This window comes from Nylanderia fulva, unplaced genomic scaffold (assembly GCF_048542155.1).
Source record: "Nylanderia fulva isolate GAGA-0341 unplaced genomic scaffold, ASM4854215v1 Scaffold6, whole genome shotgun sequence".
NCBI classification, from domain to species: Eukaryota; Metazoa; Arthropoda; class Insecta; order Hymenoptera; family Formicidae; genus Nylanderia; species Nylanderia fulva.
In genome coordinates this window covers 6,278,909-6,296,828 of record NW_028190698.1, presented here as the reverse complement: position 1 = coordinate 6,296,828, position 17,920 = coordinate 6,278,909, and the positions used below count along the sequence as shown (strand labels likewise).

The 17,920-nt window shown below is 39.7% G+C and overlaps 2 protein-coding genes across 3 annotated transcripts in view; one reads left to right on the top strand and one right to left on the bottom strand.

Annotated features, from left to right (window-relative positions):
* neo (ZP and PAN domain-containing protein neyo) overlaps nt 1–8,618 on the top strand; it is a 172,879-nt gene extending 164,261 nt beyond the window's left edge. The window contains exon 7 of the mRNA XM_029315354.2: nt 2,526–8,618. Within this exon, the coding sequence (XP_029171187.2) occupies nt 2,526–3,080 (555 nt within the window). The 3' untranslated portion in view covers nt 3,081–8,618. The remainder of the gene's footprint in view (nt 1–2,525) is intronic.
* The window catches only part of Atg16 (Autophagy-related 16), a 387,422-nt gene that overhangs the window by 223,726 nt on the left and 145,776 nt on the right, over nt 1–17,920 (bottom strand). The window lies entirely within an intron of this gene.

The window sequence follows — 17,920 nt, the reverse complement described above, 5'->3', positions numbered from 1 at the left end:
TTATCGTCGGCGTGTACCAGATGCCGCGGATACAATCCGTGTTTCTTTCCCCGGTGTCTAGGCTAGCGTATCTCCCTCTTTTTCTCCCTCGGATTCCCATCGGCGTCCCCGGGCTTTTCTCTACCCTACCCTCTTCCCTTCGATCCGCTTTTACGCCCGTTCTCTCCCCTTCGCTTCGGATGCAACCGCGCGCTCGCTCTCGCTTTTCCCCCGCGGAGAATGGACTTTCCGCTACTCTTTCTGCGCGAGATGACGTTGGGTTAATAAAGTTCCGCTCGTTCCACTAGACGCGCAACGCAGGTAAAGAAACGGCTAAATGAAGCTGTACGTGGAACGAAGCATATTTTAATGTCTTACTTCCCGCTGATAATATACGTGCTCGGTGTGTAAATACGATGAACTTGGTAATGCGCCGCAGAAACCAGTTTTCGACGTGTATATACACGAGCGTGGCGCTAAACCCTGCGTACTCCAGACCTTTCACAGTTTCAAGAGGAGAATGGAAAGGACGCATCGGTGGGGAAGAGGGAAGTAGGGGGGGCTCGACACCGCGACCTTGTTGCAAATGATCTGAATGAAGAGAAATCAATGATGCGCGCGTTATGTATGAACCATGCCACCGCTATGAATATATTACGTCCGGTGTTTCTCGGTGAAGCGAGCTTATTTCGCGGACAACTCTAACGAGCGAACACGAGTGATTATCATATGTTCGTTTTATAGAAGACTCTATACGGGTAATGCATACTTCTTCTTCTATATATCCGTAGATCAATTCCAGCTATCGCGGTATCAAAAAGTGGTGAAAAAAAAAATAGAAGAAAAAATCTTCGCGCAATTATAACTCTCTCTACGACGTAGGAATTGTAAACGAATAAAAAAGATTTTAACGGATAGGTCCGCCTGTCGCGAGAAAATAGGAATTGCAGCGATGCGCTTGGTCGCGCCATTTGCCGGGATGGATATATGTGTGCTCTAATGGCCCGCGTAAAAGCGGGTACTTGGACTGTTTTTCATGTCATAATCCCGTGTAATTGCCGTTATATGGCCTTACCTAATAAAGAGCAAAAAAAAAAAAAAAAAAAAACGACGCAGCTGCCGTGAGATGCGAAAAACCAGTTTGAAGCGATCAAGCTCTTACGCATATTGCGTGTGACGGCCGACGCCCGCCGAGTTACGCGATATCCTTCATACACATCCGCATTCTGTATATTTATATCTAATTTTTCTTTGCTATAAAAGCTTGTTTTTTCCCCTTTCTCCTTGCACTGCTTACAACCCGCCATCGTGAGTGAAATCACGCCGTTTGCGACTTCGGGATAAGGTTGAGAATTTATATGGGAGCGACATATGTATAAGATTATTCCGCATCCATGCTGAATCCTGCGAACGAACGACCGCCCATGTCGGAATTTCAGAATTAATGCGACACAGCTTAGTTGAGTCGACGGCACCGACGTCGCGTATGAATTACGAGTGTGAGAAATAAAAATAAGAAGGAAAAAAGAGGAAGATATTCGGGCGTTTCGCGCCTGCCCCGCGTTGATTACGTTTGTTATTGTTGGGCAGTTCCTAACTTCTCGTAAAAGAAAAAAGAGCGATAGGAAAAAATCTGACATTTCGACGTAAACATCTCTCTCTCTCTCTCTCCCTCTCTCTCTTTCTCTCTCTCTCTCTCTCTCTCTCTCTCTCTCTCTCTCTCTCCCTCTCTCAGTTAACATAAGCGCTTGATGGCACTTTAATTTGTTTCTTGCGCACAATGAAAAAACCACGGAAATTGTATACGCAGCTACCAGAGGATAATAAAGAGCGGCGAAAGAGAAGAAGTGACGATGAGACGCGCCGCAAATCTCATAATATCGGCGCTGTAGTTTACTAACGGTATGCGAACTCGGTAAAAGCACTTTGCTTCCCACTCTTCAAACCTCCCGCGAAATCGTTGCGTTTCGAAGAGCCATTCGGCACAGGTGTTTATGTATTATCCGAACGACAGGTAACGGCGTGAAACAATTGGTTACGTGACTTGCAATCCGTCGAAAGAGACCCCAATGGAGTACGAGGAAGTTCGTTTTATTACATTCCACGTATCGAATTCTCTTGCTTCTGTGAAATGTATTTACTGCGCTTTGCGCCAAAAATTAGAAACAAAGATCATTACTGACATTTGATTACTAATTATAAAAAGGTCTCTTACAAATCTTATAAATAAATTTATTAAAGCTGTAGGTCAAAACATAAGTTAAATTAAGCTATAATAATTTTCTGCTACAAATCACCAGACACTAGAGTTTAATTAATTAGTCTGAAATATGATTTTGTACCTTTACTGAAATTGAGATCTCTCGTATTCATAAAATTATAAAACATTTTCTTTCTTCGTTCTCTTCCCTATTGAAATAAAGTCATCGTGATCTGTACAATACTTTTGTTTTACTAATCATTTTCATTCGTGTAAAAATTTTAGCAAACAAATTTTTGAAGCCACTTATCAACCTTTTTTTCTTTTTTGTTTGCTTTCATTACAGATACTGTTGTCGCATTTCGACGCCTTCAAGTTCCCGAGTTCGGAAGTGGTGCAATTTCGCGCCCTGGTAACCCCGTGTATGCCGACCTGCGAACCCGTGCAGTGCGATCAGGAGGAGACGACCGGTGAGCTACGTTCGGTGATCTCCTTCGGCAGACGTCGCCGTCGTCGTCGTTCCACCGGCGCCCAGAACCGCGAGGATCTCCTTTTGGTGCAGTCCATCCAGATCACGGACAAGTTTGGTTTCGAGCGTGACGGTAAGTTATCGAACGCCTCCGCGACGAGGGACACCGTTTTCATCGAAAGCGAGGACATATCGACGATGGGCATGTGCATCAACCTCGGCGAAGCCATCATCGCCGGCACGGTCTTCCTTGTCGCACAGATTGCCATCATAGCGGCGTGGACCTTCACCTGGCAACGACGCCGACAGATGTTGAAGCATCAGGAAGCGCTCTCGGTTTCTGTATCCGTGCCCGGAATGCATTCCGTGCCGGGACGCACCGACAGTCTTTGTAAGTTGTATGATGCCGGATACTCCGGACGTCGCTTCTGAATGGTTTCTCTTTCCATCCGGTATCAATCGTCAATCTCGTCTTCCTGCGTAAAAATCGCTATTACGAATCTCGGGCTGACTTTTTGCACGTGAACGTGAGCTTTTTTTTAAACTCGTCCGCGTGCCACGATTCTCGAAAGCGATCAGCAGATAATCCTCTCACTTGAAATCTTTCTCCGAAATTCGGATAAATGCTATTTTGCTCTATATATATTATATATATTATATATATATATATATATATATCATATATATTATATATATAATATATATCGTATATATCATATATATATCATATATATCATATGTATATCATATATATATCAAACTTGTACGAGTGTACCGTGTTGCGAGATTGCAGCCAATATACGTAGCTTTTAGTGGAGTATACCCTTTACCACCCACGCTTATCTTGTAGTCGGGTGAAAGCTTTGCAGAAGCGTTCTACTAATTCCAATTAGATTTGGTTAGATGGGCAGATCGTGGAGTCTGTTGAACGCATCAAGTAGAAAGACTGATCGTTCCGATCAGAAACAAGAAAATAATCATTGCCCATTTGTACGAATGTCTTTGCATCCACACATTTACCGTATTAGGTACTCTAATACATACTCTATTGCATATTCTTCTTCTTCTACTCAAACTTCATTTCCTTGCAGCTGGCAGCGTAAAGAAAACCGATCGATTTCGCGATATCACTTAATCAGAAGTTGCTTCTACGCTCTTATTCCCCGGGCGGAATAACACAATTATATATTCGCATACATACACGTGCTAATATAATGCCGGTGGAATTGCTGAATGGAATAATTAGCACAATTGTGCTTGATTACTCGCTACATCTGTCGCTTATTGAGGCACAAATATCAGTGTTTTCCGATCGGTATTCCTAACCAAGGTCGCGGCGTAACGAATCGTACCGAATGTATCAATCTCGTCGTTCTGTCTTTGGAGCGGCCGGTTATTTCGTGGAAGGGGAGCAAGGCTACAATTACGATCTGTATCGGCAACCTATAATTAAGCGTGACGTTCAATGTCTAGGCGACCTTCGTGCGTATGCGTACCCCGGTTACAACGATGAAAGAAATGTAACGCCGTCTGTGGGGACGCGATTCTTAAAAGCAGATTGAATGGGCACGATAGAGAGGAAAAAGGAGAAAAAGGAGTGGAGGAAATCTTTCGTAATATCGCGTCGATACTTAATCCGTATCTGATCGCGGACGGCATACCGAGAATCACACGCCTCGCGCCGTGGCAAAATCGATTTCTTACTTTGTTCCGTGATGAAAGTGGCGATCTCGCCACGCCTCTTCCGTCGATAAGTAGTTGATAATGTAACGGCGCAAAAATTCAGCCGCGAAGAGAGTAATCGATTTCGCGCGCGAGTTTGGTCGGTTTCTTGCGCCCGCGTGCACCCTCTTTTCCTCTTCGCTTCGCCTTGCCCTCATAAAGCGCTTTTATCGTCTTTTTTTTTCGCGACGCGGTGACGTGACGTGACGCGATGCGAGACAACTCTCAGGCACGCTATGGCTCCACAGATGATGGAGGCCGACGTGTATTCGCCAACGTCGGGTAGGCTACCAGCGCTGACCTCTAATTAGCATTGGGAATTGAGCATGATTATGCAAATGTGTAGAGTAGGACATCAACGGTATGGCGCGACGAGATCGGACGGCGAATTAAGCACGGGGATGAAAGAGGGAGAAGGGATTGAGACGGAACGAGAAACGGTGGATCAAAACATGGTGAGCCCTCGGTAAAGAGGGGTGGAAGGTACGCGCGCAAAGGGGTTGGCGGAAGGTTAATTGCCTCTTGTGGCGTCTCGGGGTTAAACTAAGCTTGTGGGAGTAACACTTGATGGGGTTGAGTCTAGCTTCCGGAGTAAAGGGAAAGGGAGAAGGAGAGAGAGAGAGAGAGCAAGCACAGAATCACATCAAGGATAGCCATCTCTCCATACTGGAGCCACGTAACCTCGACTGCCGACTTAACCTTAGCCATATCCCTTATCCTTAGTCATCTCGTGGCAGCCAAGTTAATTTACATTGCAACACGTGAGCTTATCAATCTAGATTGGCCTATTCAAATTGAAGGAAGCTATCAAAAACTGTTTGCTCGGTACGATCGAAAGAATTTTCTTCGTACTAGAAAGCAATAGAATAATGCGTTCTCGGTTTGCTGGATATCTTAAGAAAATTCTAAAGGACAATGCCGTGTCGATAATGTCAAACACAGAAAAATCCTGTTCGCAACGGTTATTGTACATTTTCTGTATAAACCGCAAATAAAATGTATTTGTCAAACTCGCGTTACTTTCGCGGCAAATTGAAAACGAAAAGGAAAAGAATAGTAAAAATATTTAAACATTTTTTAAATAATATAAAATATTTAAAAATTTATACATACATACAATTTTATAATAACAATTGAAATCATTGATTAATTTAATCAGATCCAAATTTAGATTATATCTCGCTTGAAAATACGCAAAGCGGAAAAAAGATGAAAATTAACATCGACAGTACATATGTATAATACATTATAGAAGAGAGAAATACAAATCGAATAGCTATGCTAGCGGCGCCTTATCGATTTCACCAAGGCACACAAGGCGGGCTCAGAGAGATCGGATTAATTGAGAAACTTGAGGATTAAAATACACTCGTTAAGACAAACACGGGGCACGAGAGAGACGAAATGAAAGCTTCCAACCATTCTGAAGTGTTTGCGTTACAGTTAACCGAACTTTGGATTGTTCTGATGTTTGACGTTTACTTACGGCATGGCGAAGATTCGTGTACCTCGGACTCTGCTTTTATTCGTACACATCATAATCGTTATGTATGTAAACAACGATCGCAACAAAATTTTATCCTGCGCGCAATAATGTTATCTAGTGAAAATTTGCTCCGTTTGAAATAGTCGTATGTATGTAGCATCGGTTTATGATTCGAAAAGCTTTTCGACGCAAGCAAGACAATATCCACTGACACACGTGTTCCGTATCTAATAACCACGTGTAACGTTTGCCGCACGCGTAACTCACTATTAACGTTTAGCGGTCGCTAACGCTACAACAATAGGCAAAATTGAACGAAAAAGGACGCGGAATGACAGAGAGTGCGGGTATGTTTTGTCAATCCGGAATTCCAGTGCACGCTTTAATTATTGGATCTAATTGCCGTGGATATTGCTAGGCTTTGCCCGTGACTACGCGAGACCCGGTGGAGCGTCGACACCGAACCAAATGGAATTTCGACCCTTAAATCAAGCACCATTGATTCCGCGAAGCATGCAAGGCAATAATTGAAATGCAGAAAACACAACTAGCGTTTTTCCGATGTATTTCCGCGAAGCGCGCGCGGTTTAATTACTTTCGCATTACCAGATGTAAACGATATACACCGATGTTCGCTCTTACACAGATACGATACTTGGTCGATTATTTCCTCTCTGCTTCACTGTTGCCTCTACGCGTGACCCGCTTGACATAAGTATAAATATACACACAAGTAAATATAAATATAAAAATATAAATATATACATATATACGATGATAAAATATGCCAACGAAGGTGCCTACGCGTACGTACAGTAAGTGATGCGATACATACACGCATAACGCGATTTTATCTTTTGTCATTTTTACATTTTTTTGAAAGATAACCCTTGAATTATATCAATTTACATTTAAGAATCTTTTTTCGCTAACGCTGCGGTAGTATATCCAACCTGCTTGTGGTGAGAGGGTAGAGCCAATTTTATACATGTTCAACGATATTTGTACGGACGTAATTTCAAACGTGGTGTTGCGCGCGCGACCACGCGCACCGCGCCGATACGTGCGCGATGAATGCGCTCGAGGCGCAAACGTGCGCGTGCGGTCGCTCCGCGCAACGCTTTAGCGATGTAATTTCAACAACGTATATATATATATATATATATATATATCTTCAATATATATATATATATATATATATATATGTATGTGAGTATATGGAGTGGCGCAAGAAAAATCTGGCAATTCTTCGCCTCGTCTGCGAGAAGCGGTTTCCGAGACTAGAGAGAAAGAGAAAGAGAGAAAGCGGGATGCCGAGAGGCGCGGAAAGAGATCAAGTTGTCTCTCTGGTTATAAAATGCAGATAACTTGCCGGAATAGATCCTAAGTCATTACTCTTCATAGGAGAAGATGTGCAAGATTTTCTCGCGTCACTTCGTAGACAACAAGCGTTTCGAGCTGTAACACGATATAACGAATGTGTGAGCACTTTTCATCGACTTGATCGAACTGTATATACGCGCGACACGTGGCTCCATTTTGGCCCAGGTCGCACTTGACGTTTGATCCAACTCAATGGAAACTGCCGAGTACGCGAGGAGTATAAGGACTCTATCATTAATTAATTAATTATCTTACATTTTAATGCGTATACGATGAACGTAAAAAGGAGCAATCATGTTTCATCAATATAATAACATAATTAAGATTAAGTTAACGCGCCCGCGGTCTTGGCGCTATTGAGATCGAGACCGCGAAAGGCAATTGCGAAGGAAAGATAATATTGGGCTCGAGGACGATCACTTCTCTCGATGATATCAAGACGCGTCTGCAATCCCGAACGGCCGACTCGGGTAGCCGCGAGCAATTCAACGGCGTCGTCGTCGTCGTCGTCGTCGTCTGCGTTTCTGATGCGTACAAGTACCACACACTCGCTTCTTCTTCATCTCCTTCTTCCGTCCGTTTCCCCATCCCTCCGCGCCCCTATCGTATCCATCTTAATGAGGGTTATGTTTATACCTCGTACTTTTTATCAAGAATATATCCACGAGTTTGTAGAGATGTCGGTGCTTGTCCTCGAGCCTGAGGTGCGCGCTTGCTCCGTCGTAAGCTCGAGAAGCTCGAGTCTGTTCTGTACCATGACAAGCGTGTATTTCTGCTTTTTCTACACATCCTATACATCTTCCTTTTCATCCCCCATTCTTTCGTTTTCCCCTACCTCCCTGCCATTCATTCACCTCTCATCCCCCTCAGCTTACTCTCCTCCCTTCCTGCCACCCTGTGTTGCCGAGAGTGCGCGCGCGCGCGTCGCCTCTCGCTAAATTAAACCATTTTCATTCGTGAATACATGCGTCACGTACAGAACTTACCCGACGATCGCGAGCGTCCTTATATATGTTATATCCGCGCACCAGCATTAATCGCTTATTTATTTTTTACGTTAACGTATATTGCCCTTCAAGAATACTCGTACCCTATCACGCCTATTTTTTTTTTCCCTTCCCATACACGACTGGCATATTAACTACCGTTTTAATAATACACCCGTCACACCAGCCACGCACTGAAACTGCTATGTAATTTAACGAATCACTCCGTTGACGTTAAATGTAATGCGTGCGTGTTTCTAATTAATTTCCATTTTTTTCTACATTATCAAGACGTATCTTTCTTCAAACGTCGTATATGTCAGTACCGTAACACACACACGTTGTACATAGCATATATGGTACAGAGAAAATAAACTCATTTTATAACGAAAATTGTCGTTTTATTCTTTTCACATACGGATTCTCACCCTTCACGGTATATATGTAACTTTTCGCTAGGATATAAGATACAACGTTGGATTCCGTCGTCACTAGATTCCTATGTAAGAAAGGTCCTTGGGATGACTCGCGCAGGCAGAGAAAAGATTTACGATGAGAAAGTAGTTATTGCCTGTGGCAGGAAGTTCAGAGAAATCACCGTTAACAACAATAAACCATCTGTCGTTTGACAAATTATTTCGATGTGTATATTTAATGAATTCTCAATTAATGTATTGTTAATTGCAAGCTAATTAAATTAATTCGACAAATTTGACAATTAAATTATTCAAAAAAATTATACCATCAATTTTTCCACCGTAAGAAACAAAATTAAGAATAATTATTTTTTCACAGAAGCATAGTGGAAATAAATTGGTAAGTTTGTATTGCCTGTGGCAGGAAGTTCAGAGAAATCACCGTTAACAACAATAAACCATCTGTCGTTTGACAAATTATTTCGATGTGTATATTTAATGAGTTTTCAATGAATGTATTGTTAATTGCAAACTAATTAAATTAATTCGACAAATTCAGCAATCAAATTATTCGAAAAAATTATACCATCAATCTTTCTATCGTAGAAAACAAAATTAAGAATAATTATTTCTTCACAGAAGCATAGTAGAAATAAATTGGTAAGTTTGTATACATATTGATCAAAATACCATTATGCATGTATAAATGAGTACAAAGCTAAATGTTTTTAATTATAGTAAATAATCTGACTGATGTTTTATATAATATTAATTAATAATTTTGCCTTTCTTCATTATATAAAAATAAGAAAAAGAAAATATTATAATTTTTTAGTTAAGACAATTACTTAAACTAATTACACTCAACAATTTGATTTAACATTCAAAGAAATAAACATTGTTTGTTAGAGTATTATATTTAATAATTCTTCAAAAATATACATACATACTCGAAATATGTATTATCCTTCTATATGATTAAGAGATATAACAACATATGTATATTATATCTTATGTTAATTAATATATAATTTCAAAATGAGATGCTCGAACTTGAAATTCATATACATATGGATAGCTTATGATAATAACGCAACAATAACTAACAATCGATATTTCATACATGTACATGACTAACAATAAGCTACCCATAGATTATACATTCTGTTAACAACGATCAAAAGTTTGAACACATAATGGCCGCGGGCATTCACCAAACTCTGCTGACCAGTGAAAATTAAATCTCTTCGTGACGCTTAGAGTTTCGAGCGCAAAACGGTTTGTATCAGAAAAGAGACCTCGCGGGTAGAGGACGCGTCGCGAGAATATAAGGTGGATCGTGCTGCACGAGCGAAAAGTAGACCATGTAAATGTCCAAGATCACTGGTTTCCAGTCTCCGTTAGATCACTTCCACGATGACCGAATAAGCGTGAGAATCTTTCGAGCGAAAAATGTCACAAGAATATTTAGGAGAAGAATATTAATCAACATTTAACTAAATCATTAAACAAATATTTTCTTTTTGCGTAAAAAAGACACAAGTATCGCGTTAATGTAAATACAGACACATGGAATATTAGAGAGTATGATATTAATAATTTCATAAAAATAAAATTATCTTGAAATATAAATATTACGAGTCTCTCTTTATTCCAGTAAAGATATTTCTTTTACTTTTAATACACGAGCATTTTATTATTGTCTTTTTATATCCATAACAAAAATTTACATTTTACAAATGGATGAGAGAAAAAATTTAGAAAGATATATTTATGCAGAATCATTCTTGCAAACATGATACAGTAAAAAGTACAATTGAAAAAATTTGAGAGAGTATTAGAATATTGTATGTGGGAGAAAAAAAATCGAAGGTATATACAATTAAAATATCTATTTAATCGTATTCCACTGTATACAGTCAAACATATGTTAAAGGAAAACTTATTCCACGTTATTTTGCATAGTTCCGTGTAGCGTAACATCGCTTCTCTTTCGCAGCGATGCACGAGGGGGTAACGAAAAAGAAGAATATATATTTTCTCATCTGGAAATCGTGCCACCGCCTCGAGTTTTAAGGCAAGCTCCGAGATTACCGGCGTCTGGCTCTCTCCAATCGAAGCGCTTCGCCAGGATACAATTTATCGCGCATAAAACGAGAGCGTAAGTTGCTCAGGTACGATTTGGCGAGTTCATTCGGCCGGCTATGTTAATGAACCGGATCGAGATAATGCTACGCGATGCTCCTCTAGTTTACGATTCTGCCGACGCGGCCGGAAGTACGGTATATAGCTATCGAGTGACAAGCATAGCCCGGCGTTATCGACCCGAGGCTCGCCGCTTGTTCGCAAGTAGAAACGGAAGAAGATGCAGCGAGCTAGCGTTAGTCCGGGATGGCATAAAAGTCCCGATAGATTCCTGGTATTTTCCGGATATCTCGTTTCGACAAGGCGTTGCCGTCTTCGTCGGCGGGATGATAACGGAGTTGCATCGTAGATATCAAACGCCTCGGTTGTACGCTTTTCTTTCGTATGTGACGTGAGGAGGAAAAGGTGACGGTGGCAGAACTTCCGGCAACATTCGCTAGTGGGAAAGAAGAGGGTGGCCGCGCAGTCTATATATACACACGAAAGTGAAGAAGAAAAATGTGTGCGGAGAATAGGATTGTACGGGAACACGGATGTACGATGGTTCGAATCTTTGGATCTTGGAACGCCAAAGATTCGTTTTTCACCATGGCGACATTGCGTCGCTGCGGAAAGTTACGTTTTGTTTATTCAACCGTGGAAAGATGTCAGCAGAGAGGAATGTCGCACGTTGATATATATGTCGCGATTACACGCGGACATTTCCGTTTACTGGTCAATTATGAATTTATACGCCTGATTATATCCACACACGTCGATCGGTCGTAAAGCTAACATTACATTCTGATTAAAAATTTTACGCTTCGTTTTTATGGTCGAATCGATATAAAATGGAAAATTGTTCCATATCATTTATCAGCTTAACGATATGGCAATGTATATTTTGTATTATGAAAAAATATTTTCATATTTTTTTGTTTCGTAATAACATTTGAGATATAATTAATAAAAATATAACGACAAATATAATAATTAATAATTAAAAAATTGTTTGCTAGCAATAGTTTATCAACAACAATGATATACGAGCTGAATCATGAAACTCGTTAAGCGATAATAATTCTAATAACATTAATTAGCACAACAATATTAATTAATCCAAAAACGATCTAGGAATTGGCAGTAATATTCAATAAACAATGTGCGTTCTAAAAACTGAAAGATGTCTCAGTAATTGGAAATCGCGTTCTATTCTAACCGGATAATATACCAGCAGAAAAGTGACGTGCACACACGAGATCATCAGTCACTGCGTCATCGTGAAACGCCGACTATAAGACGTCCACCTGGAGCCATTTGTCAAAAGTCGAGACAATCCTATCGAAGTGTCTCTCCCCGAAATTATCTGCCGGCGGCGCCGGACCCACGGGATTCCGGACAATCTGTCCCGGTCGAATTATCCAACATTAACCCATGGGTTATCGATCTGCCAATTCCACTGTTCGCTACTTCACGGCAGTCCATTTCCAATCCTCATGCGATTTCCACGAAATATCTCTTTGTGCTCTTTCTCAAAGTAGGTACTTTCACAGCCCGGGTTTCTTTCCGCTGTTTTACGAGTCGTCTTGTTTCAGGTAAAATAGAATATGGACCAGCATTTTCAGATTCCTTACTACGACCATGGAACGATTAAATTATACCAAGTACGATGAAAAGCGCAATAATAGAAAAATATAATAGACAATCCGAGTCGTGAAATGCGATCTTATGTGTATTGTGTATGAGAAAGAAGTATTTGTCGATGAGAGATTATGCGGCGAAAGTCATTTGATTTTCAATTCATAGTCTATAAATGTTCCGAGGTCTCTTTTAAACGCTTGCTTCTGATCGTACAGCTTAGTACACATTTCAAAGATATAGCCCAATAAATACATCGTAATTCCTTAGGATTTTGTGTGTCTTTCTCCTTCACATACATATATACAGTCATACGCTGATATCCGCGCGCAATCCACTTAAACTTCGTCTCTCGTTCGGTCACCAAAGTTGTAAACCAAATCGGAATGTGCATCGGGCGATCAAGGAAAGTGGCGGCGGAGTAAATAGCGCGGTGGTTTTGCCATTGGAATGTCGATGCCAGGATCGGCAAGTGGATCAGAGTAGTGTGGGCTACCTCGAATGACAGGGTTGCCTTGCTCATCTTAGCTACGGTTGCGCTTGGGTTAGGTGAGGATTGTTGCGCGGCATTCAGGCAAGAAAAGACGACAAGCAAAACGAATGAAGATGGGAGATGTGACAAGAAATGGGAGCGAAATCTGGCACATAAAAGGCAACGAAGAAAAGTGGATAAAAAAAAAAAATTATACATGACGGCGAAATCAAAACGGCATATACAGATGATCATATGCTTTGCCATTTGCTTCGAATCTTTTGAAAACCGGATAGTTTAGTTTTTTACGAGCTCTTCGTTTTATGTACTATGGAATGTTTAAACCACTCTGTAACTACTTAAATTATTTTGCTCGCGAGAATGAAGTAAATATAATATATAAAAATGTTTTATTTTCATTTACTATAAAATATATGAGAAGATATAACATATATCAAATATAAAAAAATAAAAAATAGATTATTTAATAGTTACATTTATACTTATTAACTATTGATAAAATAACAAGATAATTACTAGTAATTTACAATATATATATAAATAATTCAGAAAAAATAACAATGTAAGAAGATGAATATGGTACATGATATCAAACCTTTACAAAATATCAAAGAATTGATACTGCTGCTAAAATAATATACGTATTGTTATCCCTCTGGTTCGAATATGATGCATATAACAGCAAAGGAAAAGAATAGCTAAATGGCGGTGAAAACAAACGCAAAAGCTAGTCCGTTGTTAGAGCTTTCATTCACATGGCACAAACTAACGGAATAATACGGAGTTCCTTTTTGTGATACGCTGGATAATGTCAAAACGTAACGAATGGCCTGTGTGAGCTATCGAGAAAACTCAATGAAAACACTTTTCTGTTTTCGATATCCTTTGCTGGTTCAACATTTCGCCAATTACCTTCGATGCACCTATTTTCTTGCATTTTTGTGTTGTTTTAAACGAGTAACGCGATATCATTCTCTAAAAAGATCTAAAAGAAAAATGTGTACACGATGCATATGCATGTAGAAAATATAAAAAAATTAATACATTTCTAGTATAAATAAACTAGTAATTGCGACATTCATTTCATTACTTGTCCCTGTTTAATTAGATTCGCAAGCAATATAAACAGAAAATATTCAACATCATCTCCTTTCACTTCAAGTCTCATAAACTCTTAGATTATTTTTTTTTGTCTCTCCACCACTTATGCATATCTTTCGTCGCGTCCTTCTCGTTCGCTCAAACGTCTATCTCCGTCTTCCAGTCATCCCTCCAAGAGCCAATCCGTCCAACTTCTCGCCGCACTCGTGAGTCTCAAGTATTCTACCGATTGCAGCCACGCAAGCCTTACTCAGAAAGGCCTCTTCGTTTGTTCGTTGACTGGAAATAGTCTCGTCGAATTCAGCAGTGTACTCTTCTAACTTAATGCGATAAAACCGTATCAGGAAGTACTTGGATAACCAAACAACGATTGCAAAAGAGAGATTCAGACACATTATTTTCTCACTACGCTCAGCCATTCAAACGATGATCCGGCACGTCAACGAGACACTAACAAAATACCTACTTAGATAAAAGATCATTCCCCGCCAATCGCGACTACTGTCTCCGTTATAGAAGACAGTGTTTGTTCATTGCAACCAAAAGTAAGTAGGTTTTCATCCGCATTCACATTGTCTAGTGAGGTGGAAGTAAGAACGCCATTCAAACTTTATTCGGATGTATATCCGCCAATTATGCTAATGGTTGGCTCAAACTTACGAAATTAAATTGGTTTCGCAGACAGCCAATTTCAACTTGCCGACTTTCGAGAATATCTCGCGTGGTTTAATGTAAACTGCCATATCTACCATTCGCGGACGTATATAGTAGTTAACAGACTAATTATGAGATCGCTTCACCCGCTATAAATTTCGAAATCTCCCGATGTATGTATCTGCCACTGTTTATTAATTACCATAAAATCGCTACATACATGTCGTGTGTCGCTGATAATGTATGTATATTAATTGCTATCTATACCTTTTGTACATTTATCTTCTAAATGCGGCAACAGAATGTTATCGAATAATTAAATAATTTTTTGAAAATTATATTTGGTGAAGACTTTTGCATTATATTATTTCTCCTTTAAATAATGCAATCTCATAATAGTGCGTCCCATTGCAAAAATTTGCCTTAAATGCAAATTCCATTTTTCTCCAACAAGAACGAGCGATTGTGCCGCGCTGGGATAATGCAATTAATATTTTAGCAACGTCTCTGAATTCGTGACAATTAGTATCTTAAGCATTTATTAGAAATCGGAACATCTTCGAGAGACTATTTCTGCAGCAACTGATTTCCCATGGGATATTAATACTATTCTGAAACGAAAACTTTTTGTTACCAACTAAAGAGCATCGCCCAGCTTACAGTAGATTACAAATAAAACCTGTTCAGATTATATTTGTGCTACGTAAATGAATTATACGTAAATGTCATTATTAATATTTAATTAAGTTCTGTAGATTATTAACTTTACATGTTTAATGTTATTTATAGATGTAAAAATTGTTATTGTATGTAATTTTTTTACTGTTGAGAGGACATTATTTAATTTTTATTAATTTAAGAGACTGAAATCTTTTAGATATTTTGCTCTTTTCTTTTTAAACAAATTTAGGATATAAATATATATATAGTATTTTATACATTTTAGTTTATTATATCCGTTCCGTGTGAAACAAGGCGTTCCAATCCTTGTAAAACATAATTTCGAAAACAAATGTGATTTTCGAAGGCACAAACTCATGCTGTCGCATTAAGTGAGTTCCCAGTTATGATCGCCTAAAGTTCCCGCATAGGCACGCTCCACGAGAAACTTCGTTCCCTCCTTCAACGAATTATGCAAATCTCAAAGCTGTTGCTATCCGCCGCGCGGCTGTCGACCCTGCTTCTTTTTTAAACTAGCATTGTTGAAGACGCGAACATCTTTATTCGCTAACGGGATACTTATAAGGAGAATGATGAGCTTCTTTTAAGGAAGCAAAGAAGAATACTACGTAACTTTATGTTTTCCTCAATAAAATTAACAGTGATTTTCATGATAATTCCAATTATACGATTTTATAACATTCATTCTTTCACGTCGTCATGTATACCGATTCTTAATTTTATATTTTCTCAAGCTATTATTGTTATATAAAAACAATAAATTTAATTTTTATATGAAAAGTACAACGAGATTATATAATTATAATTTATCAGAAGGAGATGCATACGACGTGTAATATAAATGTATTAAATGTAATATAAATGCATATATTTTATATATATATATATCGTTAAGTGGAAGACTAAAAAAAAATCTCACATTCTCGATAACGGTCGGACCATCGAAAAGCCAATTCCAATCGTTACTTTTGATCGCGATGGGACCATTGGATCGACCAACTATATTCTTTCGATTGCGGCACACTCGGACCTGACATAGCCGCTTTAATAAACGGCGATCATATCGGCGAACAATATCCGCGTGGAATATAAAGAAACATGTATGCGTAGTTGTAACATTGGGCCGCGCCGCTAAGAATTATGTAATTGCCAAACAGTGGGGAGTACGATAATGACACATGGGCCAATGATAACATTCCGTTTCAACGGACTGTCGACCGTTCGTGGATGGCTGGCCTCTGTATATACCGGTCAGTGAATGCACGTGGAGGATGGAGGAGGATGAGAGCGAGCGCGCGCGAAGGGATGAACGTAGAGCATGGCTCAGGGGAGTGTAAAAGAGCGACGAGAGGGTGGCTGAAAGCGGAACGGAGGCCCCCGTAAACGTGCAAGCGCCAATGCAGCATAACGACACAGCCAAATGGTTCGACCATTACCGCGCCAATATTACCTGCTCAACTGAATTATTGTGTCGAGCGGTCGCGCGAAATATCTGGCATCGATATTGAATCGGTGTGGTGGCCGACTGGCGTTTCGAGGAAGGAGAGAGAATAAAGAGGGCGGAGAATGCGGGAGAGAGTATACGGCAGCAGAGAGCAAAAAAAGGAGAAAAAAAAAGCTTGACTTTAACGAGAGTGGATCTTCGCGGAACAAAAGCCCAATTTTATAGAATAACTTTCAATAAATTCTATTCTCAAATAATGCCGTCGATAAGCGAAAAAAAAAGAATAAACGCAGAGCGCGCTATCGTTTCCGCGTTCCTCGGACGCTTTGTCTTCTGCCGCTTTAATTATCGAGTATATAATTATATCAAATAAATTGCCGGCAGTCTCGTTCGATAAACTGTGTCTGATAAACGATAATAATTCATTTTGTGTTTTACACCGAGAAATTTTTCTGCTGTTTTTCGTTCCGTTTTCGCGTTTGCATTACCTCTTGTCGTTCGGTAAAAGATAAAATTAAAATTAACAGGACACGATCGGAACGAAAACGGGAAAATAATGTCACTCCTGAATTTAAAGCATTTGCCCTTCGATTAATTCTCACGATCGAAGAGGAACGAATGGAGTCAGGAGAAAGACACACGGGAAGAGAATAAATAAAAGCATTTTCTGGCGTTCTCTGACTAACAAAATAGGATTAAATATTCCGGCACGTCAGTTTCGGTCCATTAATGCAACGATGCACGAACGAGTCCTCATATCAAAACCGCAGACGCTTTTCGATGGGGCTACGTTCGGCAAATGGTTGCAACTAAACCATGAACCATATAGAAATCGGATTATTCGGTGTGTAGCCATTTTCTATTAAATGATATGTGATACTAAAGTTATTTGGCAGAACGCACAACGACACAGTGGAGCCCAATAGAAAATAGCTGTTTATATCCTGCATACGGATTCTCGCTAATGTTCATCGAATTCATTTCAGAGAGGCCCATCAATTAAAGTTGTTGTTGGTATGGCTGGGACGAGCACGCCGAACAACGGCTCTCTATTTCGAGAACAGATAGTGACGATTATTTGTTGTCATTATCACGTACTGTAAACGAGAACTGTTTGTCAATTTTCACAGATTTTTGTGCATGA